The sequence below is a fragment of the Psammomys obesus genome, unplaced genomic scaffold (genome assembly GCF_907164565.1).
Source record: "Psammomys obesus unplaced genomic scaffold, mPsaObe1.curated_primary_1811, whole genome shotgun sequence".
Classification (NCBI taxonomy): domain Eukaryota; kingdom Metazoa; phylum Chordata; class Mammalia; order Rodentia; family Muridae; genus Psammomys; species Psammomys obesus.
Window position 1 is genome coordinate 36,737,382 of NW_026596046.1, and position 27,771 is coordinate 36,765,152.

Sequence of the window (27,771 nt, forward strand, 5' to 3'; positions counted from 1 at the left end):
TAATAATAATAATAATAATAATAATAATAATAATAATAATAATAATAGAAGTAGTAGTAATAATGAGACTGCTTATGTCTTATGGGCATCAGTTCTCTCATTCCATCATGTGAGCCCCAGGTAGCAAACCCTGAACTCCTCTCTGAAGGTTAAGAAGTGAAATTGAAAGCCTTTTAACCTTCCTTGGCCTTTCTTATGGCTAGACCCCATCCTGAAACTGCTTAAAAGTTATATTAGTATATGCCGTTGGCACAGAAAGATACCCTTATCAAGCTGGGTGTGTTGGCACACGCTTGTAGTCCCAGCGCTCGGGTGGGAGAGGCAGGTGGATGTGTGAGTTCAAGGCTAGCCGGGTCTACAAAGTGAGTCCAGGACAGCCAAGGCTCCACAGAGAAACTTCTGCTTCTCAAAAACAAACAAACAAACAAACAAACCCTTATCAATTTGCAGATTACAGGATTTTAGGAGATGTATGCCTGAAAGTTGCAATGAATACACACACACACATGCACATACATAAGTAGTCTCTTACTATTATTATTATTATGGCAGAGAAAATCTTAATATATGTGTGTGTGTATATACATGTTCATTCCGGTGTACCTACTGGAATCTTTTTTACTATTATTAAGTTGTGTCCCGCAAGTGCATGCTGCGTAGTGTTCTGTGTCATGAACTAGGACATGCACATGAAGCTCTACATCACGGAGAAGGCTGACGGTTATCCAAGGGAAAAGCATCAGAAAAGAGCATCGGGTTCCCTGGAACTGGGCTTACAGACCGTCCTTAGCCTCTGTGTGGCTGCTGAGAATCAAAGCCCAGTCCTCTGAAGAGACGGCTGGTGCTCTAGACTGCTGAGCCTTCTCTCAGCCGCCCCTCCCCCTTACGGCAAGGTCTCCTGCTGTATTTCAGGCTGACATGAAGGTGAGGTGAGCCTCCTCCTGGAGTGCTGTGATTATAGGCTTGAGTCATTAGTACCCAACTTGACGCTTTCTTGAAAGTAAATAAACTGAATGTTTTATTCAAAACCAGCTGATATTTGATAAATGGTAAAATTCCAATTTTTAAGAGAAAATTTCTGAAAATTTTTATCAGTCACTATGAGTTTGACAGCTTTCACTGACTGAAAGCTTTTCTGATGAAATCAGTGGTGACATTAATGATAATGATTATTTTTATATTATCTAAGTAAAATGTGTCAACATTTGGATGTTCCACATAACGTAGAACCAAACATTTCTAAATGAGCTGTGCGTCATATTACAAAACCACGCATGTATGAGAGATTCCTTTAAAGTGTAAGATAGACCAGTGGACAGGAATGTTGCAGAGCTCAGCGGGTTCATCCCCTATAGCTTCAGGTTTCATATTGCAAGTAGTCTGAGACCTGACCACATGGCAAGTTTGGGTATAAAAGCAGAGAATCTGGAAAAGCTATTACAATAACTCCCCTTCCTTTTCAACTACATGTCTGTGTTTTGATCCTCAGTGAAAACTATATATAACAGGTTAAATTTGAAAGTAGATATAAAATTATAATTGTGTTCTATTAAGCTAATTGTTAAAAAAAATTTAAAAATGTAAAATGATTCTCCCCTTCTTATGAATATGCTTTCAGAAAAAAAATTTAAATAGTCTCATGTATCCAAGTAGGCCTCAAATTCAATGTGTAGCTAAGGGTGACCTTGAACTTCTGGTCTCCCTGCTTTTACCTCCCAAGTGCTGAGGTTGCAGGCTTTGTGCGCTCTACCAACTGAGCTGCGCTCTCTAGCCCAGAAAACATGATTATTTTTCATAAAGCATGCTATTTTTCCTAACTGATTAGGGGCACATTATTCTCTAATTAATATCTAAATATAAAGATTTGTTTTAAACTCTTTTCTTTTTTCTTTTCTACTTACTTCTTTACTTACTTATTTTTTTTTTCAGATTTGGGACAGTTTTCTGTAGCCCTAACTGGCCCTGAGCTCACTCTATAGCTGAGATTGCTATTAAACTGCCAACCCTCCTGCTGCCACCTCCCAAGTGTTGGGATTGCCACCACACCTGGCTTCTTTAAAAAAAAAAAAAAAAAAGAGCACATTGCAACCATCCTGAAGACACCTGATAAGCTAGGGCCAGACGGAAGGAGAGGAGGACACCCCCTCTCAGTGGACTCGGAAGGGGGCGGGGAGGAGATGGGGGAGGGAAAGAGGGAAAGGGCTACAGCTGGGATACAAGTGAAGGTATAAAATTATTTAAGAGTAAAAATATTAAAAAGAACAAACTGGTTATCGTTTATGTATTGCGTGCATGCGTGCGTGCGTGCGTGCGTGCGTGCGTGCGCACATACAAGTGTTTGTCCAGGCTTGTACATGCCACGGCTCATGTGGAAACCAGAGACCCTCACTAGTTAGTTTTCTCTGTCCACTGTGGGATCTGGGACTGCAACTCAGGTTGTTGGGCTTACACACAGGCAGTTTAACCTGCTGCCTTCTGTCACTTCTAATGGAAACATTAAGTAGTTCTTTGGGGTTAGAAAGTTTGACTATAAACCAGTCACAGTGGTGCGTGGCTGTGATCCCAGCACTTGGGGAGACAGAGGCAGGCGGATGGATACGTGAGTCTGCGGCCAGCCTGGTCTACAAAGTGAGTTCCAGGAAAGCCAGGACTGTTAAAAAAAAGTTTGATTATGTACAGAGATCCTGAGACCTTGAGCCTTGCTCTTCTTTGTGCTTCTAGTTGTTTTCTTCAGGTATTCTTTTAAATTTTCTTTTGATAAGAGAGCATCTTAGTGAGAAACTGGAGTTTGGTTACCACAAGGGACTTGCTAGCCTTAACTGTGGAGGTGACAGCCCAGTGGTGTGGCATGTTAAGCGGACAGTCGCAGCACAGCGTGGTAACTGTCACTAGTAAATCCAAATAAATATAGTGGGGGCTCAGGTAGTGCTTAGAGCCTCACCGTGAACCGGTTGGACACTTAGGTCAGGGCTTCTGAGCGGTTTCCCATTCGCTGCCGTCTTTTTGCTTGAGATATTTCATGTAACCCTAGGAATGTAAGTATACAAAGCCAGAGTTCCTCTTCACACCTACGACTCCAGATTCGGGGAGGCAGAGACAACAGGATGCCTGGGGCTGGCTGGCCACCTAGCCCAGCAGAATTGGGCAACTCCAGGTTCAGTGACAGAGACTGTCTTTAAGAAAGCACGGCTCTCTCACACACACACACTGCCCTTCAAGTCTCAGATCGAGGTGAGCTATTTTCAGCCACGTTCCTAGCTGCTGCGGTGTGATGGCCCACACTGTGCAAAGTCAGCATGCCGTGCGTCCAGAACCAGGGGTGCCGTGCGTCCAGAACCAGGGGTGCCGTGAAGTTGCACAATACAACATGGCTACACCACGGATTCATGAGGCATTTTGTTTTGAATTAATTTTTGGTCAGTGCATGTTCAAAAACCTTTTAGTCTTACCACCTTTTGATTTTTAACTCCCACATTCGGTTATGTAACCAACAATTTAGGAAACTGTGACTTATGTGATAGGACTGACTACTCACATTTGGATCAAATGGAGTCTTCTTGATTCTTTTATTCTGTCAGGAACAATCAAATATCTGAAGCTCATCTGGAAGGAGGGAAGAATACTGGAAATGCATTGAATGTCAGGTTTATTATTATTTTTAAAATTAAAAACTTTAATGTGACTACAGGATATCATGTCATCCAACCTGGCTTTGGTTTTCTTATGTACTCAATACTCCTAGTCCTCATGATTCTACCTCCAAGCTCTGATATTATTCCTGGGCACCACCATGCATAGCCTGAGAGGTATTTTAAAACATACAGTTTAATGTAATCCTCACAGAGATTGCATGTATCAGATTATTACTTCATTTTCCAGATGAGAAAAGGAGGCTCGAAGGAGTTCAGCCCCTTGTCCAATCTCACATAGTTTATAATTGATTAAAGATAGGATTTTGGTGTTTGCATTTCTGACTCTAAAAACAGGGTGCTTTCATTGTAATAAAAAAAAAATGTATGGATAAATGAATGACTCTCTTATGGTATTCCAGAGGACTGTGGGAAGCTTGCCTGTGTAGAAGATGTAGAAAAGGTCTCAGGAAGGACAAGGAGAGAACACAGGAAATGCTTGGATGAAGGAGTTACTTGTAAATTTTGGCTGACATGTTTTTCTGGATACAATTCTAACACTATGTGGGACATCAAACTTTTTTCCTCTCTTAGCCTCATCCCTTTAATCCTCTATGCCAAATAATGCCAACAGCAAAGGTCACCTATGTCTGATCAGGTTTCACATCAGAGCCTACTGTTAGAAATACAAACTTCTTGCATTTGCCATAGGCCTTTAGGTAAGATGCTGGCTGACCTCAGGGAACCAGTGATTTCTGGTCCTGAAGACCTGTGGTCACTAGAGCCTTGTAAACGATTTCCGTTATTATTAAAAGCCTACTAACACTGTATAATATTTACATAAGCATTATATGTACCTGTAGTGACAAAGTAAGAGGTTGAGTCTCTAGAGTCTGAAGATGGGCTGGGAGGAGGGGCTCCTGTGGGCAGGCTATAGCAGGACTAAGAGTAAATTTGGAAAGACTGGAATGGAGAACAGGAAGGACAGTAAAGGTCACCTACATTTATTGATATGATATGAGAGGCTTCCCTAGTTAGTCTGTGGTTGGCATTATATGTGTTTCTAGTGACAAAGTAAAGAAAAATAAAAACTATACCATTTATTTAGACATTGGAATTCTTGTTCTAGTTCTAGAAAAATTATATGAGTTTACATTTGTTTGACTGATTAAAGTACATTTAAAATAATACATCTCCTTGATTATTAGTGAGTACAATCTTTTTCCTATGTATATTGTCCCTTTGGTTTTCCCCTCTTATTTGTGATTTCTTTGTGTTGTCAATGTCCTAGAGTAGGCCTACTCCTGTGCTAGACTCATCTGTTGGAGAGCCGTTAGCATGATAAAGCATTGTTTCTGTATGGGCAAGCTGAACACATTTTCAAGAGGGTAAAGTCTAGATAATACCTTCTGTTGTTGTATATGTAGTTGGTTAAAATACTTGTATGAGGAGCCAGGAGCTGGAAGCTAAGATTGCCGGCACGCCATCAGGTGGAGGCTGAGTGGCAGCTCTGAGTAATGTTGTCCCTTGGTTTTTCTGTACAGAGTTTTGCCGAATTGACAAGCCCCTGTGCCACAGCGAGGATGAGAAGCTCAGCTTTGAGGCTGTCCGCAACATCCATAAGCTGATGGATGATGATGCCAATGGTGATGTGGATGTGGAAGAAAGTGATGAGGTAAGCTTTCTACCTCCCCTGGCTCTTCTCTTTGTGTGAAGCTATTCCTGAGGGCTGCCTGGACTAACCTATGTGAAGAGGTGGTCTCCCAGCAGGTGGGATGACGCCCAGCAGAGCAGAGCTGACTGGTGAATAGCACAACACTCACTTAACTGTTTGGGAGGAAAGGGAGTCCTCAGATGGTCTCTACACTTTCCCTGGATTTTAATGTAATCATGCTATGGAAAGAAAATGGTAACCTGTATTCAGCCTTCTGTTGGCATGTAAGAGAGCAGGCAAATAGTCAGATCCCACCTTCTGGGGTTTTATGTTCTTACTTGGGAGGAAGAAGCAATTTTTAGGATGGTCAGTCTATCTTTAAAGATGCAGTTTATGGGAGCCAGTTAATAAGAACTAGAGAAAAAAACTCTTAAAAAAAAAATAGACAAAAAGAGCCATCTTACTGTTGTACTTTTTGGCTTTACTATAGTTGCAGGTCAACAGAGCCCAGAGTAAAAGATCATCATGTAGGAAAGATTTAAAGGTTTCTTATTTCAAGCTCAACATAAACCAGCAGTTTGTTGAACCTACCAGGCCATGCTAAATATTCATTAGTGACATAGATTACATTATGGAAGAGAAGCCTCGTCTCTTTTCCTTGTAAGTAATCTACCTTTGAGTTTTGTGTCCAGTTGTGGATGACATTCTCCTCATCAGGAGAATTTAGAGACTATACAGAGAGGAATGATATGGATGATAAGGACTGTAAACTTAGCCAGTAGCATCTGACACAATTATTTAGAATTAAATGTCTGTTTTCCCCATTCATCGTGCTAGGTATGGAGTAGGGTGGTAAATAAGACAGATTCTTGTCTTACATAGTTTACAGGCTGGTGAAGAAACTGCAGAGACTTTAGTTTCTGGTTATTGTGGCAAAATATCTGAGAAAACTAACTTAAGGAAGGAAGGATTTGTTGTAGCTCACTGTTTCAGGACATGTAGTATATGCTCAGTTCCCTTGTTTCGGGCTCGTAGTTAGGCAGACTAATCATTTCAGGGAGCACGTGACAGAGCGGAGCTCTTCACATCATGGAACTAGAGAGCAGAGAGAACAGAAGGGTCTTAGAACAAGATATATCTTCCCAGGATATACTCACACACACCAATCTATTTTCTGCAACTTGCCCACCTCTTAATATTACCATCATATTATTAATCTGCTAGAGGATTAATCCCTTGACAGTCCAGAGTCTTTTCTAATTAATCACTTCTCAATGACAAGATTGGCCAGTTGGGCCCACACCTTCAACATAACAATCTTTTAGGGTGTGTATCAAAACCCTGACATCGAAGTAATGTTTTTTACCTCAAGTACAGCAGGAGTTGAGAAATCAGATTTTGAAAATGACAGATTGGCTGAGTACTGTGCATATTCCTATGAACCCAGCACGCTGGGTGTGGAGGCAAGAGGATCAGATCATGGCTGGCCTAGGCACATTTGACTTTCTCTAAAGCAAATGATAATGGAAACTATGGAACCTGTTGTCATTGGTTGAGCTCTTACTCTTTTTTTTTTTTAAGTTCTTTGTATAGTTAGTTACTCATTTAATTTTCTTAACAGCCTTCAGAAGTTGGCTTATTATTAGGGGCCGAGATGTTAGAAAGTTTAAATATTTGCTTACATATTTGAGCCTATATCTGATTTCAAAGCCCATGCTCTTACATATTATATTGTTTCCTTGATCTTAAGTGCAGAACAGGACCAATGTAGGAATATTAAAAGCCAGGTATATTCTTATGGAATAAAGAATTGCCTAATAGAGATATTTTGTTATAGAGGAGACTGCCTTCTTAAATATTAAATGCCCTGTCACAGGGTAAGTAGAAAGCAGCATTCTAGTAATTGATAGGTAGAAGGGATTCTCTAGTAATGATCAATAATGTCTAAAGAATTCAAGGAGGAAGAAAGCTGGAATTCGAATAGAATGGAAGTGGTAGGGTTACCTGAGCTGTGGAGAACCACAGCGAGAAAGGTACAGATGTAGTAAGAATTCAGAAGCACAGTGGATTGGTTGGTTAAACAAAGGAATCATAGTAGAAAACCACTGAACTAAAAATTGGTAGGGAAAATGGGGTCCAGAAAACTAGGCTGAAATACTGTATTTATTGAATCTGTCAATTAAAAGCTAAACAGGCCCAATAACTATGGTCAAGGTATCAACCTTTTTATTCTTATCCATACATATTTACTGGCCTTCAGAGGACCAAATAAATAAATAGAGCCATGTTCCTGGTAGGGAATGAGGCCTAGACATATCCTGTCCTAGACATTTCATTGTCCTAGCGTTGTCTGAAGACTAGAGAATGGACAGCTCAAGAACCGAGAAAGTGGTTTAGTAAGGGCTAGAGAGATGGTTTAGAGGTTAAGAGCTCTTGTTGCTCTTACAGAGGACTCGGGTTTGGTTCTAAGCACCCAAATGAGGGCTTACAACTGTATGTAACTCCAGTTTCAGGGTATCCAAAACCCTTCTAACTGCCACTGGCACAGTGCAGGGAAAATAAATATTCATACACATAAAATAAATCTTTTTTAAAAAAGTGATATACCAGCAGTTGGAAGGCAGAAGCAGGGGGATCGCTGTGAGTTTGAGGTCAGCCTGGTCTAAAGAGTGAGACCCTGTCTTTAAAAAAACAAAAACAAAAACAAAAAAAGGTGATATAATCCAAGATCTGCAAATATCTGGATATGTTTGTCAATGCCCCTCATTTTTTACATTTTGTTGAATTGCTTTGTCAAAGAGGGAAGGAAGAAAATGTTCTCTTCAGAGGAATGTTACCACAGCCGAAATCTCATCAGCACAAACTGTTCTAAAATAACACAAAAGCTGTTACCCTACTTTCTCTGCACCAGTGGTGAGATGTCCTTTTTCAGCATAGCTTCTGCTTTGCCTGGGCTACCTCTCTCCTCGCTGTGATCTCAGGCCCGTGGGGTTAGAGAGGCCCACTAGTGTGCATTTTCACGGCTACTCATCACCTGAGCTCTAGAGTGAGAGACTAGTCAAATGTGTGCGCTTCAGTTGGTCTGAATGTGTGAGACAGAACTGGAGTTCATGATGTAGCTAGAAAATTGGGTAGATTTAACAGGGCTTAGGTAACGGTTGTAAGGTACTGTGGAAAAATTCTGGCTGCACTGGGTGGCGAGCACACTCCGGCCAGTCCCTGAGCGGGGTGCCGGCAGGGCAGATCATGCTGGAGACTTTGTTTTCAGTTTAACAAGAGCACTTTAATAATATCGTTCGAGCTAACACACATCCAGTCACTACGAGCCAAAACATAGCATGCCCGTAGCGGGGAACCTCTCCTGGACTCACGGAATCTCGGTCGTGGCTGACGACGGCCCGCAGATACGGACTCACTTCCTGTCCTCTGGGATTCCGGGCTCGGGCAGCTCTGGTGTTGGTGAGAATTCGGCCGCGCAGATAAGCAAGCTTGTCGAGACGTTCCCAACAGCTCTCCTCAGGGCGTCAGCATATTCCGCTGCTCAAGCAAGAGTGACTAAAGGGGGCGGGGGGGGGCTTCTTCGTTTGGTCCGAGCTTTGGGCTTTTGTACCTTTTATTTTTAAGCATGTCATCACTCTATTGTATCACTCCCCCTTATCTGTCTGAGCCGGCTGCTCTCTGGCCTTCTCTGCTAATCTCCTACACGCGTGCTTATCGGCACACAGTGTTTACACTCTCACTACACACTGGCAGCCAGAGACCTCAGATTTTTTGTGACCCCTCTAAAGGTCTTGTTCAGCACCCAGGAACCTCTACAGAAGCCTTAAGGGATATACTCTTAAAATCTCATTTGAGCCAGGTGTGGTGTCACAGGCCTGTGATCCCAGCTACTTGGGAAGCTGAGGAAGGAAGATTGCAAGTTCAAGGACTGCCTGGGCGTACAGAGGTTAGAGGCAGTCGAAGTAATTTAATGAGTGAAAAACGGTAAAAGAGATTGTGATATGTATCACAGTGGTACTTTGCATAGTATGTGTGAAGCCCTAGGTTTATCCCTAGTATACCTTCTTTTCCAAAGCCTAATTTTTTTTTTCATGGTAAAGACTGTTTATTGGTGGCAGTTAGTACACATCAATAAATATTGATTCCCAAGAGCTCAGTTACTCATCAGATGCCTGGTCCATCAAGCACTGGATACAACTGAACCATATGAGACTGGGATGAAGTCAGTTCTGCTTCTTGGGAAATGCAGCCATAGCTAACTCATAGATGGCATAAGCTGTTCCACCGACTGTCAGAAACATTGTGAATCTGTAGAGGAGGGCATCAGAAGGCCCGCCCTTCAGATGCACTGGGATCCCATTATCCTCCTGAAACAGCTTTTGTTTCTCTGGAACTTTGTTTTCAAAATGCCTTCGTGAAGTGGTGCTGATGGTCCTCCGGGCGATCTGACGAAGAGCAAGCAAATTCCGCAACATCTTGGCTCAGTTGCAGCCCACCAACTGCGACTGCTGAACACCCAACACACCAGGCAGGAAACGGAACTCTCCAAAGCCTAATTTATTCTGCCTCATATTGATAAGTTTTTCAGATAACTGAAGTGAACTGAAAGACCTGCCTCAGTGCTAAATTAAAAAAAAAAAAAAAAAAAAAAGCTGTTTTGGCCTTACATGAATGCTACATAAGTGCTCTGCCACTGAGTTGCATTCCCCGACTCACTTTGCTGTGCGTTTTGTTGAGATATAAGCCTGGAGCTTGTTTTGTAGTCTAGACTGACCTCAAACTCAGAACTCCCTTCACAGACCTGGAATCACAGACCTGGCAGTGATGGTTTCCTAGTAAATCAGGGGTTTTACTAAGCTAGCAATGTGTGAACTCCTAAGCTGACAGTGAAACTGTCTATGGGCAGGGTTTGGTGGGAGTCTGAAAACAGACTTACTTAGAGAAGACTCTTTAAAGCCTCTTCTTGTGGTGCTTCAGTGTATGTGTATTCACTTACCGTGATGTGTGTGTGAGTCAGGGAACAGTTTGTAGGGTTGGTTCTCTCCTTCCATCCTTTGACTCTAAGGAGTTGAACTCAGGCCATCAGAGTGGTGACCTCTGAGTTATCTTACTTGGTCCTTTGTTTTGTTTCGTTTTTCAGGCAGGGTTTTATGTGTCCCAAGCTGGCCTCTAGCCTCAAAGTCACATTACACAACAAACAGGAGATTTATTGGGAAAGACAGGAGAGGGTGGCTTGACTCTGCTTGGAAGAGAAGCAGCAAAGAACTGAGTGGGAGGAAGCCCTTTGGCTGTCCTGGACTTGCCCTGTAGACAGATTGGCCTCAGACTCACAGAGATCTGCCTGCTTCTGCCTCTGCTGGCATTTACTTATCTTTATTTTAGGTACATGGTGTTCTGCCTGCTTGTATGTGTATGTAAGGATGTCAGATCCCCTGGAACTGGAGTTATAGACAGTTGTGAGCTGCCATATGGGTGCTGGAAACTGAACCCATGTCTTCTGGAAGGCCAGTCAGTGCTCTTAACCATTTAGCCACCTCTCCAGCCCCCTTTATATGAGGTTTCTGGGTAGGGGCTTTCCAGGGTGGCCAGGGATTGGTGGGATTTTGTGGCCTGATCTTGGACTTTTTTTTTTTTCTCTGTAGGGAGGAGTTTGGCCACCTGAATCTCAATGGAAACAGCCATTACAGGGATTAGAGTAGTGGCAGGTGCTGCCCCTCCTGCCTTTAGGTGCTTACAAAGGATTTGCATTTAACTCAAACTCATTGAAATCACTCAAACTCATGGAAACCACTAACTGAAGCAGGCCTCAAATTTGTGATTCTCCTGCCTCAGCTTCTTGAGTGCTGGGATTACAAATGTCTATCACCATAAAAAAAAAAAAAAAAAAAAATGAAGTCTGTTGTAAATAACAGATAAATCTTAAGAGCATTATGCTGAGTGGAAGAAACCAGTCTAGAAAATTATATGTGAGAATTTTGGCATGGTGGTGCATGTCTGTGATTCTGATACTTCTTGGAAAGCAGAGGCCGAGGCAGAAGGATTGCTACAAGCTCAAGACCACTCTCATCTACATAGTGAAATTATAGTAAGCCAGGGCTCTAGTAAGATCCTGTATTAATCATAGTGAATCTATTTCTATGACACTCTGAGAAGAGCAAAACTCTAAGGCTGTAAAGTAGATCAGTGGCAGTTAGGGGTTGTGAGTATGGGGAAAATTTTATAGCAAAGGTTGGTATTATGGAATTTTAGGGTATAATAGAATTGTTCTGTGTTCACCCAGGGTGTAAAGGTCATTATACAAGTCTAAATATATATTACAATTCATAGGGCTATCCATAAACTCAAAAAAACTTAATCTAGTCATGTTAAATTAAAAAAGAAAAAAGGTTTCCCTGCATCCTTTTAGCCTTAACTAGAGACACTTCTCTTTGCAGTGGTGAATGCAGAGATGGATGGGTGCTCAAGTACTGGGAATAAGTGATGGCTGGGTGCTCAGCTCTGAACAGGACATTTACATGATTCCTTCTAAGGCTTGAAGATTGTTGTGGAAGCGGGGGAGGTGGGTGTAAGAGCCAGTAGGTCAGAAGAAGGGCTATAAAATGCTGTTTTCTGGGCTGGGCATCGCCACTGAGGTCATGACCTCACAGTTGCTACGACTGCCTATAGTGGGCCTGAGAGAGGACTTCATGGGTAAAGGCACTTGTAAAGACTGCGTAAGCCTGGCAACCTGAATTCTGTTCCTGGAACCCCATAATGGTGGAAAGAGAGACTGGCTTTATGAAGTTGTCCTCTGACCTCTAAACACAAGCTGTGTCTATTCACAGTGTGGCACCTCACCCCCCCACATGCGTGCGGGTGTGCACACACACGCACACACACACACACACACACACACACACAATGATAAAGAAGGAGAATGAGGAGGAGGAGGAAGAGGAGGAGAAGATGACAGTAATGATTATGACAACAACAGGACTTTATCTATAGTTATTTGTGGGTCAGAGAAGACTTCATGGCCAGGTGCGCTGATACACACCTGTAATCCCAGCACTCAGGAGATGAAGGCAGGGGTCTACAAAATAGAGTCCAGGACAGCCAGGGCTACATGGAGAAACCCTGTCTGAAACAAACAAACAAACAAACAAACAAACAAACAGAAAGACCTCATGACCTCATGAACTGCTGGCTACAGGTGGATTCTGGAGGAGAGGCGGTCATTGTTTCAGCGTGTACTCACGGAGGAGTTCACCAGGCACCAATGGAGAGTTCCAAACTCATGGCCACACAGACGATCTTGGTTAAACTCAGTGGGTCTAACAAACAAAATAAACAAAAAATTTGAATGTGGGAAAGGAATTTGGGAGGAGGGGGTATGAGGAAGATTAGAGTAATGGTTTTCAGTAATCAAAATTTGCTTCATACATGTATGAAACTGTCTTTGCCAGAGTGGTTGATGGTAAAGAAGCAGGCATAACAGCACAAGGGCATGCATTTCTGGGGGTTACTGCTTCTCTAGAGACCCATAGCCAACATCTGTATATTTCTAAAAAGGTCTGCCTTCAATAAAAGATCTGAATGACCTAAATTTTTCTGTCTGCATTCAGAAGGATAGAGTTGCTTAGACCATAAAGACATACTATAACACAGCTAGAGACATATGTGGACTTTGACAGAACAGAAGCAAACCTCTTGGGACTGGAGAGATGGCTCACTGGCTAAGAACATTGGTTGTCTTTCCAGAGAGCCTGGGTTTAATTTTCAGAATCCACATGGCAGTTTAAAAGCCTCTGGATGGTAAGTCATAGTAGGCCGTGAGTACTGAAGAATGTTGGAAGCTGCTACCAGATATTTGGGCTGGGGAACCAAACCTTGAAGGCAAAGATCTGCAAGAGCATTTGCAATAATCCAAAGGGCAAGCAGAGATTTGGACTTGGGAAGAAGTGTGTAGGGAGAGAAGAGGAAGCTCAGTGCAGTCAGTATGGCTAATTTGGGGGAAGCAGAGTTAGACATAAAATGATTACTAATAATTGATATTCCTCTTCAGGTTTTGTGTCTCATTTCCTTATAGCCAGATAACTGTAGAAAACCTCGTCCTGTCACTAGTCTCTTCCTCACTAACTCCTACTGCTTTGGTTCTGTCTCCTGTGTGAGCTCTTCCTGTTTCTTCTGACTTCTTGTGCCTAAGATTCCATCCCTTCAGATCTGGCCTTAGCTGCTACTGGATGGATTCTCCAGACACACCTCCTGACGCTTTGGTCTGGCTCTGCTCTTATTTGCGTCTGAACATTTCAGACGACTTCTAGGCCCCTTTTCTTCAGAAGTGTTCATCCAGCACCCCTTTGTGCTGTGCTAGCTCTTCTTTGGAATGAGCCAACCACTCACACAAAGACTGAGAACTTCCTTTACTGTGCCAGCCTCAACAAGTCAGCCACACTGCTGAATGGTGTGGTGTCATGGTATGACGAGATGGCTAATTTGTTGGTGGTGGTGATGGTTGTTGTTTTGTGTGTTTTGGTGCGGGGGATTGTTACATCCATGGCCTTGCTACGCCAGGCAATTGCTCTAGTACTAACCCAAATCCCCAGAACCTAATTTGGAATTCTTGCTGTGCAGGCCAGCTCTCACTAACTGTACCATCACATTAGAAAAGGGAGAAAGAAAAAAAAAAAAACCAACCTAAACATGTGGTTCCTATTGTGCGCCAGGTATCGTACTTGTGGCTTTGTATACATTAAAATCTGATGGAAATCCTAAAAATAGTTATTCTCTTTATTTAGCTCATGAAAATATGCCTTCTAAATATAATTTTTTTTTTTGCTTAAGGTCACATTGCCAGTAAGTGGCAAGGCTAAATTTGAAAATAGGCCTATTTATATTTATTCTTTCTAGTAATATTAATAATAATAGTAATAGCAATAACAACAACAACAAAAACTTACAGTGAGCCCAGTCTGTGTGCCTGGCATTAGACTAGGTGCTTTCTATGCATTAGTTATTTAATCCTTGCACAGACTTCGTAAGTTACCTACCAATTGCTAATGAAGAAAGAGGCCGATAAGGGCTATAATTTTCAGTTTCTAAAGGGGGAAAGTCAGGTCTCTTTTTTTTTTTTGGCTCCAGATAAGTAGTCTTAACCCAGAAAACTATAACAACTCCCACCACCAACACAACCACTACCTTCTCTTTCTTCTCCTCATCCTTTCATATACTGGCTGTGCTGGGTAGTTTATGTTAACTTGACACAAACTGGAGTCATCTGAGGAGGAAATCTCCATTAAGAAAATGCCTCCACCAGACCCAGCTGTCAGGCATTTTCTCAATTCCTGGTCAGTGTGGGAGGGCCCAGCCTACTGTAGGTGGGCCCGCCCCTGGGCTGGATCCTGGATTCTATAGGAAAGCAGGCGAGCCCTGGGGAGCAAACTTCTCCACTGGCTGCATCACCTCTGCTTCCGGTCCCTGCCCTGGTTGCGTCCCTGCCCTGACTGTTTTCAGTGATGGACCACAGTGTGGAAGTGTGAGCCCAATCAGCCCTTTCCTCCCCACCTCTTCTTGGTCATGCTGTTTCATCGCGGCAATGGACACCTCAGCGAGGACACTGACCAAAGCCTTCACACATTTTCTCTAGCACTTTGGGCTTTCTCCCTGTCTTTCTAAGAGTTACTCCTATTTTGGGGTGAGGCTGCCTGCTGATATCCATTGCTGAGCATGCTGGCCTAACTCAAGGTGCATGGCTTTCTGTTATTCTCTTTCATAGTTTTCCTCCCTGAGATTTACAGCTTGTCTACCCTATTTTTTCTCAAACTCTAATGATATTGTTCGTGAATTTTTTTTTTTTAAAGAGAGACAAACTTACAAAACAACAAAATCAAAATGATGAGGGAACAAGCAAGACTTGTTTCCTTTCTTCCTTCATTCCTTCTATCTTAGAAGTTTTATTTTTAGAAGTTAGAGATTTATTGCTGTGAAGAGACACCATGACCATGGCAACTCCTATAAAGGAACACATTTAATTGGGGCTGGACTAAGAGGTTTAGTCCATGGTACCACGCTGGCAGCCATGATGCTGGAGAAGCAGATGCTCCACAAGCAGCAGGAGGAGAGACACTGGGCCTGGCCTGAGCACTTGAAACCTGGAAGCCCACCCAGTGACACGCTCGCTCCAACAAGGCCACATATTTCAAGAATACCATTGCCTGTGAGCCTACGGGGGCGTTTTCATTCAAGCCACCATACCTTCTTTATTCTTTCCTTCTTTCTTTTCTTCCTTCTTTCTTCGTTCCTTCCTTCATTTTTAAAAACTATCCATTGATTCTTTGAATTTCACATCATGTACCCTAGTTCCACTGATCTCCTTGTCCCTTCGTAGTCTCACTCTGCCCATGCAACCTTTTCCCCAAAAGAAAACAAAAAATAAACAAACAAATCTCATCATGGAAGCTGGAGTGTGTCACACAGTACACCCTTTTGTCCACACATTTGCTGGCAAGGGTTCATGACAATGAGTCGTTGGTCTGGTTCGAGGCCTCAGGCCTTTTCTGCACTGTCAGTACTGGATTCTCACTGGGACTCCTCGAAGATATCTTGTTGTTGCTCGTGTCACGGACACCTTCAGAGCTGCTCCCTTCACAGGCTTCCGCAGTTCATAGATGGGGTAGGTGTAGGGATGGGCCGAAGCCCTGGCTCTAGGCGTGGGTGGTAGTTGAGTTGGTCAGCCTGACAGCTCTCCGCACCCACAACACCAGGGTGAGCTCCCCAGCACTGTCCCAGCTAGCTCACCCAAAGCTGCAGCCAGCAAAGGGCAAGGACAGTTCCCCTGCTCTTATGACCCCACGACCCTGGGGCCAGCTCTTCGGCCTTGTCAGGTGGCAAGGGGTGAGATGTGGGGAGGGCGTAGCTCCCTCATCCATGCCACCTCACAGCAGACGAGTTGGGGGCAACTCTCTCAATCAGTCCCCTGGGGAGGGTCACTGCCCTTCCCCCACCCACCACCAGGGCTCGCTCTACTGTGTTACCCTGGTCTCTTCCTAGTGCCGCAGTCAGGGAGGGGTGGGCCCGGCATTCTGGAGTGCTGCAGACCAGGGATATCAGCATGGGCTTTAGTGGTAATATGAGCCATGAACCTCAACACCGGCCCCTGCTGCTGCATGGCCCTCAGCTGCAGCATGCGATAGGACTTTTCTGCGGCCTCAGGTAGCAGGGCAGGCTACTCATATCAGACTATCCCTCTCCACCTTCCAGTTCTGCCTGTCTTCATAATGCTCGAACTGTCTGCTTCTCTTTGTCACCCACCTCTCCACCACATACTAGCATACCATAGTGCCTTCAGTTGCCAGGGCCTGCGGCTGTGTTCTGTCCGCCTACTCTGTGGCAGCAAGAGGGCATCCTTTCTTTTCTTTTCTTTTTTTTAAAAAAGCAAATCTCATCATGTGGCCCTGGCTGTCCTGGAACTCACTTTGTAGATCAGGCTTGCCTTGAACTCACAGACACCTACCTGCTTCTGCCTCCCAAGGGCTGGGCTTAAAGGCATGTGCCACCATGACTGCTGCAAGACAATTTCTGGTGAAATGCTAAACTAAATGGTATTCACTTGTTCTGAATGCTGAGCTAAGGGAGATGAATAAGGATGGGCAAGTCAGGCCAGCTGTGTGCAAAGTGAAGCTGCTAGCTCATGCCTAAGGACACCAGTGTGACACAGACAAAGGGGTACAGAACACGACTTTCTTTTTTTATGAATTATTTTTTTATTTATTACAAGTTCTTCACTTTGTATGCCTGCTGTAGCCTCGCCGTCATCCTCTCCTTCTCCTCCCACTGATTGGGGAGGTCCTCCTCCCCTTCCTTCTGACCCTGGCCTTTCAGGGCTTTGGCGTCAAACCTAAATCCAGATCACGGACAAACAACCCCTACTGTACAACCTTAGGCACTGAGCCTCCTAAATATTAGTTTCTTTAACTGTACCTATGGGTGACAGCAGGTCCAGAGAGAGGAAGCAGCTGACTGCTGGTACTGACTGTCTTCGTTGTCTTTCTCTGTGACCTGGTAAGGCTCACCTCAGGGGGAGGTGATCAAAGGCCCAGCCACTGAGTTCATGTCAGAGACAGTCCCTGTTCCCCTTACTAGGACACCCACTTGGATACTGAGCTTTCATGGGCTATGTCTGTGCAGGGGTTCTAGGTTATCTCCATGCATGGTCCTTGGTTGGATTATCAGTCTCAGAAAAGACCCCTGTGCCTAGATTTTTTGGTTCTGTTGCTCTCCTTGTGGAGCTCCTGTCCCCTCCAGGTCTTTCTATCTCTCCCTTCTTTCATAAGATTCCCTGCATTCTGCCCAAAGTTTGGCTATGAATCTCAGCATCTGCTTCAATACCCTGCTGAGTAGAGTCTTTCAGAGGCCCTCTGTGGTAGGCTCCTGTCCTATTTCCTGTTTTCTCCCTCTTCCAATGTCTGTCCTGTTTCCCTTTCTGAATGAGGACTGAGCATCTTACCCAGGGTCCTCCTTCTTGCTTAGCTTCTTTAGGTGTACAGATTTTAATATGATTATCCTATATTATATGTCTAATATCCACTTACAAGTGAGTATATACCATGTGTGTCTTTCTGCTTCTGGGATAGCTCACTCAGGATGATCTTTTCTAGTTCCTACCATTTGCCTGCAAATTTCATGATTTCCTCGTTTTTAATTGCTGAGTAGTATTCCACGGTGTAAACGTACATTTGTAAAAGAGACATTAATAAAATTTAAACCACACATAGATTCCCACACATTAATAGTGGGAGACTTCAACACCCCACTCTCAACACAGGACAGGTCAACAAAACAGAAATTAAACAAAGAAACAATGTCTCTAACAGAGGTCATGAATCAAATGGACCTAACAGACATTTACAGAACCTTATACCCAAACACAAAAGAATTTACCTTCTTCTCAGCACCTCATGGGACCTTTTCCAAAATAGACCATATGGTTGGTCACAAAGTGAGCCTCAACAGAAACAAGAAGATTGAAATAATCCCTTGTGAGATTAATGTACATCTCAGGCTAGGGCTGAGCTCTGCACTGTCACTTACTCTCAGCTAAGAGTCTGTGCGCTGGGAAGAAGCTTGTCTGACAAGGGCTGAGAGGACCAGCACAGGCTTCTCTAAGAGATACATGTCTGTCAGTGAAGTAAGGTTTTGAAATTAGCTTGGAGACACTTACTTTGTTGCTTTTGTTTTTGTATTTTTGAGTTAGGGTTTCATATAACCCAGGCTGGCCTTAAACACCTGACCTTCTACTTCCTAAGTGCTACAGGCATCTTTCTGCTTTTCTGGCTTTCTGATTTCTTGCCCCTACCCATATCTATTGCAGTCATTGTCTTATTTCCTATCTCATGGAACATTCTGGTGCCTTGCTCTTTATCTAGGCAAAAGTACAGATTGAATTCTGCTTAGGCATTTGGGATAAAATAAGAGATGATCACCATAATAATATTCTTCAGTAAAACCTGATTCTTTTTTCAGTTTTTTTATTTTTATGAATTACAGTTTATTCACTTTGTATCCCCTCTGTAGCTCCCTCCTCCCCTCCCAATCCTACCTGCCCTCCCTCTCCCCCTCCTGCATCTCTCCCCCTCCTGCATCTCTCCCCCAGTCCACTGATAGGGGAGGTCCTCCTCCCATTCCCTCTTATCCTAGTCTATCAGGTCTAGGATGCAGGACTGGCTGCATTGTCTTCCTCTGTGGCCTGGTAAGGCTGCTTCCCCCTCAGGGGGAGGTGATCAAATAGCAGGCCAATCAGTTCATATCAGAGACAGTCCCTGTTCCCATTACTATGGAACCCACTTGGACACTGAACTGCCATGGGCTATGTCTGTGCAGGGGTTCCAGGCCATCTCCGTGAGTAAAACCTGATTCTTAGGTGATGGAAATATCCTATCTTCATCTTTCCCCCACCTCCTGGGACAGGTTAGGGTCTTACTGTGTAGACCAGTCTGGCCTGGAACCTACCAGGTAGTCCAGGCTGGCTTTAAACTCTGGACAACCTCTAGCCCCCAAGTGCTAGGATTACAAACATGAGTTAAATCCTGTGTTCTCCACCCCCCCCCAATATTTTTTTAATTAGCATTTAAATTAATGAGTTTCATTGCAATATTTTCACACACATACAAACACACACACACTGTTGTTATTTGACTTTTACTGCTGTTCCTTATCAACCCTGCTATGAAGCAAGTTCTTGATATATATAGCCCTGGATGGCCTAAAGCTTACTATGTAGACCAGGCTGGCCTTGAACTCACAACAGTTCTTCTGCCCTCAGCCTCCCAAGTGCTTGGAATGTATGTATGAACCAACACACCTGGTTCATAGTCAGCTTATAGTCTTTTCTATTAGTTTTTTTTTTTTTTTTTTTTTTTTTTGGAGGGGGGGTTTCTGTGTAGCCTTGGCTATTCTGGACTCGCTTTGTAGATGAGGCTGGCCTTGAACTCAGAGAGATATGTCTGCGTCTGCCTCCCCGAGTGCTAGGATCACAGGTGTGCGCTATTGGGCCTGGCTGTCTATTAGTTCTTGGCCAGCTGTCTTTGACAAGGCTTCACATGGTCCTCCAATAAGGTAAGGGTCAAGAAATGGATTCGGGTCTCTCTTGGTGAGAGTGATTATTATTTGGTTTCTCATAGGTTATTTGTTTACTTATTTTTGGAAGCAGAAATGTGGATCTGATAAAACATGCAACCTTCATTTTTGTGAGTTTTTAATACTTTAAAGACATTGACTTTTTAGGGCTTTTATTTATTTTTGAAGTTTTAGTTTTTTTTGAGTCAAGACCTTACATTTTGTAGCTCAAGCTGTCCTCAGTCTTTCTGCCCCAGCCTACCAAGTCCTGGAATTATAGGCACGAGTCCCCAGATTATTTAGGTTTTAGAAAGAGGTTTTATTATGTACCTCAGGCTGCTCTAGAACTTGTTATGTAGCCTAGGCCGTTCTCACACTGAAGGCCCCCTGCTTTCTAAGTGCTGGGGTTCCAGTGTGCACCGTTACATCTGGCTTTATTCTCTCGGAAGTGGGGGCTCACTATGTTGCTTTGGCTGCCCCAGATTATTAGAGTCAAGCCATCCTCATGCTTCAGTCTCCTGAGAAGCTGGGGTTTATGGGCATATCTACCAAGCCTGGCTTAGATTCTGTCTTTTAATTTTGTTTTTATTACCAAATGTGTGTGAGTGTGTGCACACTCGTGTAACATAGCTCCCATGTGGAGGCCAGAGGACTCCAGAGGACATGCAGAAATTAATTCTCTCCTTCTCCTATGTGGGTCCTGGGGATCAAACTCAGGTTTTGTGGCAAGTGCCTTTAACAGACTAAGCCATTTCACTGACCTAGATCCTGACCTTTTAAAAGTCTAAGCATGAACCGCCATGGTGGCTGTGCTGGCTAGTTTTATGTCAGCTTGATGCAATTAGAGTTGTTTTGGAAGAGGGAACATGAGTCAAGAACATGTCCCCACCACTGGCCTGTGGTGCACCTCCCTGGCTGCGGCCCCATGTGGAGGACTGGCTTGCTGCAGGCCCTGCCAGCCCTCGGTTGGTGGCCCTGAGTGCTTACTCAGGGAGCTGAGTAAGCTGTGAGGAGCCAGCAACCTGGCAGTTACGGTTTCTCCATGGTCTCTGCATCCAGCTCCTGCCTCCAGTTTCCTGCCCTCTTTGAGTTCCCGACTTTCCTCTGCGATAGATGTCGAACTGCAGCTGAAATAAACCCTTTTCCTTCCCAAGTCGCTTTGGTTATGGTGTTTTATCAAAGCAGTAGAAATTCTAATAAGTTAGTAGCTAACACCTTTTATACCAGCAATTGGGAGGCAGAGGCTAGGTAGATCTCTGTGAGGCCAGCATAGTTTACATACCAAGTACCAAGCCAGCCAGGGATACACATTGAGACCCTTTCTCAAAAGAACAAAACAAACAAGCAAGCAAAAACACCATTTCTGTGTATGACCGTTAGTGTCTGGCCTGGGTGCTTGGTTTTAGCTCTGAGGTCAAGATTTTGGAGTTTCGCTTTCCTTATTTATGAAATTGAGATGAGGATGAGATACTCTTTGCCATTGGCGAGGGCTAGTTAGAGAGGAAGAGATATAAATGTCCTACAGCAGAAACACTAGTGTATTTGCTCTGAGACTGGATATACCCTGGCTGGCCTGGAACTGGCTAGGTAGATCAAGCTGGCCTCAGGGTGCTGCTTTTCACAGAGCTGTGGGAGTTTTAGGAAGTTGTGGTGATCTAGTATATGCTGTACAGGAGAAGATACATTGTCATCTGGCGCTCAAGCCAGGGTCCCAGTTGGCAGACACATGGAGCTACACATTTCAGAGAGTAGGCATACTTTGCAATCTGTCTCTGTGTCTTGCCAGATACAGGACGAAGCAGCAGCTCCCCCAGATGGCATCCCTCATGCTTCCAGGAAAACCAGAAGGTGGCTTGCTTTGACAGACAGGGAAATTCTTTCTCACTAAGCAGGCTGTTGTTTTCCCCCCTCCTCCCTTTGTTGTGGAGTTTGCTTCGTCTCTTCTGGATGGTAATCCTGCTGATGACAGGTTTTTTTTGCGTATTAGTGTCCGTATGTTTCTTCTTGTGTGTGTGTGTGTGTGTGTGTGTGTGTATAATTTTGTGCTTGTATGGGTATGTGTGTTTCTGCATTTAGATATGTAAGTCTCTATAAAAAAGCAAAGGAACAAGAGCAAATACTGAGCTAGGGAAGCCAGGTCAGTATCAGAAAGGTTAGGGTAAAGAATTAGCCTACAATATGTGCAGCCCTGGAGATAAAGTTGAAGCCCCAAAGTTGCTGATAATGTAAGCAAAATCTGGGCTCTACTAAGTTGTAGGCAGACTGCAGGGGTCACCTGGCAGCCAGGAGTGGTTAATCCAGCACCAAGGAAAAAAATGTTTTAGGTATTAAACATGCTTTTGATTCTTCCTGTCAGGAGAACTTGCCACAGGGCCCTGCTGTAAAGGGTTAGATTTAACTGGTTTTTGTCTGTTTAGTTATGCAGTTCTCTTTGTACATGTCTCTATCTATATGTGTAACATGTTTGTATGGCTCAAAAATATTAGGAAGAATTGACTTCTATCCAATGTAATATCTGCTTCACTTGAGGATTAATGACCCTCTATATTTGTTCCTGTTTTGTTCTCTCTTCACCTCCTCACCCTCTTCCTTCTCCAAATAGTGTTTGCTCTGTGTTGGATGCTGGGTTTGCAAAGACCTTTCTGTGAAGATTTTATATGTCATTAGTGGGCATGATGGCACAGTCCTGTAATTCCAGCATTTGGAAGGTTGAAATTGGAGTATCAGGAGTTCAAGGCCACATTCAGCCACACAGTGAGCTCCAGGCAAGGTTTTGTGAGAAGAGATTGAGGCCAGTGAGATGGAACAGCAGGTAAAGTCATTTGTTGCCAAGCCTGATGACCTGAGTCTGATCCTAGGGACTCACATGGTAGAAAGAACTAATTTCCACAAAGTATTTTCTGACCTTGCATGCAAGTGTGTACATGCATGCACACAATAAATAAGTAAATAAATGTAACAAAATTTTATTTATATAAGCGATGACCTCAGCATGTTTTGGGAACAGAGAAGAAGGAAATTAACCATCTGAGAATATCAAAGGAAGACTACTCGAAAGAGATGATGCTTCAGATAAATCTGGAAGGAGGAGGAGCAATTATCCTAGGGAGAGGGCTGAGCAGTATATGCTCCAAGTAGAAGACAAGTGGATGTCACTGAGGGCTAGTGAGTCCGTAGTCTTTTCACATGAATATGGAATGGGAGGAGGAAAAGTGGGAGACGAGGTCAGAAAGGCAGGCTTTAGCAGACTGTGCCATACTGAAGTGTTCATTATTTTGCCCTCAAAATAATGAACACTCAGTAGAGCTTGCTCTCCTTTACCTGACGTATGTTGGGAGCAGGCTTTAGAGACGAGGTGAAAGTGGAACTTGGTTTTTAAAGGTGAGCTGGAGCTCACCAGGTTAAAGAAGATCATGTGACAAAAGGGAGATTTGATGAGTCTTAAAGGTAGAAAGCCAAAAACATGGCCAATTTGGGAGACATGAACAGGAATATCTGGAGAAGTTTCTTCACCACTCAGTTAGAGACATCAGTAGTAGATGTCTTTTTTAAAAATATTTATTATTATTATTATAATATTCTGGTTGTAGCCCCATCCCTCATCTCCTCCTGGTCCCACACTCCCTCCCTCTTCCCGATCCCTCTCTCCTAGTCCACTGATAGGGGAAGTCCTCCTACTGTCTGACCCTAGCCTATCATGACCCATTAGGACTGCCTGGATCCTCTTCTTCTATGCAAGCTGGCTAGCTCGCCCCACCAGGGAGAAGAGATCAAGGGGCAGGCAATGGAATTCATGTCAGAGACTGTCTCTTCTCCCCTTACTAGGGAACCCACATGGAGACTGAGCTGTCTATGTGCTACATCTGAGCAGAGGGTCTAGATGATCTCTATTCATGGTCTTTGGTTGATGCATCAGTCTCTGCAGTTCCTCCTGGGCCCAGCTTTTGGGGGGGGGGGGCTTTGTTTGTCTCCTTGTGTGGCTCCTGTCCTCTCCAGGTCCCTCTATATCCCCCTTCTTCCATAACATTCCCTGTGTCTCTGTCCAAGGTTTGGCTGTGAGTTTCTGCATCTGCTTTGATCCCCTGCTGGGTGGAGTCTTTTCGAGGATGTCTGTAGTAGGCTCCCAGTAGTAGATATCTTTCCTGAGTGGGATGAGGCTCATACATGGACATAAAGGGTCCTTTGTGGGTCAGGCCCTGCACACAGTGCAGTAGTGGTGTTGCCCAGTGTCCGTTTATTTCCTTCAGTGCTCAGTAGCCGTCGGCCTTCCGTGTGCAAGTCCACAGAGCTCCGCGCCTCAGATTTGCTCTGTGGACGAGGACAACTTCTGATCCTACCACTTCACCTCCCAAGGGCTGGGGTTGTAGGTGTGTGCCTTTAGTTGGTATCACATTGTCTCATAGGTTCCTTTACTTTAACCGTGGTATTATAGTTCGCATATGAAGTGTTCTTCCAAAGGTTCTTGTATAGAAGGCTCAGTGTTTAGATTGTGGTACAACTGGGAAGGGGTTGGATCATGAGGGAAGCTTACTTCACCAACAGCATTAATCTGCTGAATCAATAGCTGAATGGAAAGGGAGACTTAGTTAAAGGAAGGAAATAGTTAAGGGCCTGCCTTTGAAGGTTATACCTTGTCCTTAAGACCTCACTTTTTTTTTGTGTTGGTTCCCAACCACCATGTGGTGAATAGCTTCTCTCTGGCATGAGGTTTCTACCTTACCAAAAGCCTAAAAGCAATGGATCTAGTCAGCTATAGATCGAAATCCCTGAAACCAGGAGCCAAAATAAAATGTTCTTCCCTTATATTGTTTTCTCAAGTAATTGTCACATTAATTTCTGTGATTAGGGTGATTAGCATACTTGATATGACTTCCTCTAGATTTGAACATATTTACAATGGCTATTACGTTATTATTATTATATCTGACATCTAGTCACTTTTCCCCTCACCTTTCTCAAGACAGGGTTTCTATGTGTAATAGAGCCCTGGCTGTCCTGGAGCTCAAATTCACAGAGATCCACATGCCTCTGCCTTGCAAGTTCTGGGATTAAAGGCATGCGCCACCTCTCCTGGCTTCATCTAGCCACTCTTAAAGAGAGTTTATTACTTGCCTTATTTCTGTTGTATGGTTATACTTTTCTGTTCATACACCTTACAGGCCTTTTTGAAAGGACATATGACAGCAACTTTGGTCACTGTACCAACCTCTGGAGGCTTATTATTTGCTTTTTTAAACTTATTTAATGACTAGCTAGCTTATTTTAGTAGTCTTTCTCTATATTCTCTCTGATTTCATTCTGTAGAAAGTACAGTCAATTTAGGGTGATATGATTGTGGCAGAGCTATCTTTGACATCTCTTTTCCTGCCACATCCAGTTTTTAAGCTCCATCGGTTGTAGTCTTATTGCTCTCTTATTTTCAACAGTGATTTGGGGCATAAATTACTTAACAGGCTGATCCTGTCATATTAGAGCTACTTTGAAGGAGTAGTTTCTGAGTTTATTGTTTGAGATTTGTATTTACCACTGGAGAGTTCTTTCCAGCTACCTTTTCTCCAGTTCTCTCCAGCAAACTCTTTGGTCTATGATTTTCCCTGTTCAAGTGTGTTTTGTTTTTTCTAGTTTCAACTATTTAAGTTCAGCTGTGATATAAAAGTATTAAATGAAAATTCCGTATGTAAGCAATTCATAAGCTTTTAGTATGTATGTTAGTATTGGGGATTGAACCCAGAGTCTTGTACATGAAGGCAGGTGTTCTGCCACTGGGCCATATTCCTGGCCTCTATAGGTCTTAAATTATGAACTGATCTGTATAGAATGAAGTCCAAATGCTTTCCCCTACTCCGGGTGTGAATCCTGTCTTTTTTCAGAGCACCCTTGCTGTCTATGAGCCCGTCTGTCAGTCACTGTCAGGCTCGGCAGGCACATGGAGCGGCAGTGCGGCACTGTGTTCAAGAAACCTTTGTTTTACTTCATACAAGTCCCCAATGCAAAGAGTAGCCATGCCAGCAAATTGGACATGCCAAAGAGAAAGCATAAAGGGACAGTGCTCTTAACCACTGAGCCATCTCCCCATCTTTCCTTTTCGGAGAAAAGGTGAAAGTTTCAGTCAATGAGAAAAGGAAAAAAAGTATGCTGAAGTTGTTAAGCAATAAGAATCAACTTGTCTGTGAAACTGTGGGGAAGAGAAAATAAATTCATGTGTTCATTTTGTTGTTATACCTCAAATTGCAAAAGTTATGGCCACAGTGCATCATGGAGAAAACATTAAGCTTATCATTGGTGTATTTGTATGGGAAAAAACATATTCCATAGGGTTTGGTGCTACCCACCATTTAACATCTTTAACATCGTGTGTGTGTATAGGAATGGGGGAAATTGAAATCTGTAGAGAATTGTGGACTGCTGTGTATTTAGAAGCCGTCAGTAGTTCTGCAGATGTCTTGAGCTTAGGGTGACTTGAAGCCTGCTTTCCCTCCACGCGATACCTTGAGCCAAGGCTCTGAAGCTCTAGATGAGTCAAACTTTTCTTTAAATTTACTCTCCCTGTAGGAGTTGAGCACTCAGCAGAGGGGCATCGATGGCCTTGGGTCTCCACGGTTTGTCTGTCCTGATGTGTAATTGTTATCATATTGCTTATGGAAATGGTGGTTGAAGTCTAGTATCCTTTGTGGTGCCACATCCTGTCAGCATGAGGGCTGAGCAGAAGGGAGGCCTACCTGGTAACCACACTCACAGAACGTGACACCAGCCACAGGTAGCTGGTAGGAAGATGAGAAATGTGTTCTGTCTCTTCCAGGGTCCAGCTAGACAGCTAAGGGAAAAGTAGCCCTGTGTACTTGCTACAACATTCTGGAACAGAATTCTGTCTCAGTCAGTGCATGTGGGCAGAGTCAGTAAGTAGCAGGGTCAAAGACTGCTACACTTTGCCTTCTTGTCAAATTTTGGTAGATTTTCTTTAGCATGTGTGTTTCTTTATTTGTTATATGCCCTTAAAAGTTTAAAAAAATGCCTTCCTCAGTTGTTTTTCTTTTATTGAAAATAGATTGTTTTTCACATATAATATATCCTGATTATGGTTCCCCCCAACTCCTCGCAGTTTCTGCCTACCTCCTTCCATCCAGATCCACTCCCTGTTTCTCATTAGAAGACAAACAGGCTCTATGGAATAGTAAGATAATGTAACGCAATATAATAAGATATAATAACATAAAACAAAAACTAGCACACTGGAATTGGACAAAACAAACAAGCATAAGGAAAAGAGCTCAAGAGAAGGTATAAGAAACAGAGACCCACTCATTTGCACATTTAGTAATCCCATAAGAATACTAAGCTGGGAGCCATAATGTATACACAAAGGACCTATAGGTTAAAAAGAGAGAAGAAAAAAAAATATATATATAATAGAAAACAAAAAAGTAATTAGATGAAATTAGAGAACTGGGTGCAGTGGCTCACACCTGTAATCCCAGCACTCAGGGAGGCAGAGGCAGGTGGATCCCTTTGAGTTCAAGGCCAACCTGGTCTACAAACCGAGTCCAGGATAGAGGGCTACACAGAGAAACCCTGTCTCCAAAAACAAACAAGCAAGCAAACAAACAAACAAACCGAAGTCCTGACACAACATTATGAGACAAGGAACCTCCAAAGATGCTGCTGAGTTTATTGAGTGAGTGATTTATTTATTTATTTATTTATTTATTTATCTATCTATTTATCTATCTATCTATCTATCTATCTATCTATCTATCTATCTATCTATCTATTTATTTATTTATTTATTTTTTATTTATTTTCTGTTGGCTGGGCATGCAGCCTATGCTTAAGAATAGTTTTTTGTGTTTTTTTTTTTTTTTTTTTTTTTTTTTTTTTTTTTTTTTTTTTTTTTTTTTT

At 43.3% G+C, this 27,771-nt stretch overlaps 2 protein-coding genes across 6 annotated transcripts in view; one reads left to right on the forward strand and one right to left on the reverse strand.

The window, feature by feature from the left end:
• The window catches only part of Stim1 (stromal interaction molecule 1), a 178,008-nt gene that overhangs the window by 93,152 nt on the left and 57,085 nt on the right, over positions 1–27,771 (forward strand). For all 5 annotated transcript variants that reach the window (XM_055623152.1, XM_055623153.1, XM_055623150.1 and 2 more), the window contains exon 2: positions 5,174–5,304. In XM_055623152.1, the coding sequence (XP_055479127.1) occupies positions 5,257–5,304 (48 nt within the window). In that variant the 5' untranslated portion in view covers positions 5,174–5,256. The remainder of the gene's footprint in view (positions 1–5,173; positions 5,305–27,771) is intronic.
• Positions 9,364–9,839, reverse strand: LOC129688365 (cytochrome c oxidase subunit 7A2, mitochondrial). The gene has a single exon (XM_055623166.1). It carries the CDS (start codon positions 9,756–9,758, stop codon positions 9,507–9,509), a length of 252 nt encoding a protein of 83 aa, XP_055479141.1. The 5' UTR covers positions 9,759–9,839; the 3' UTR covers positions 9,364–9,506.

Bases quoted from the DNA above. Each gene is read 5' to 3' on its own strand.
- LOC129688365 (XM_055623166.1), bottom strand. From the start codon at position 9,758: ATGTTGCGGAATTTGCTTGCTCTTCGTCAGATCGCCCGGAGGACCATC.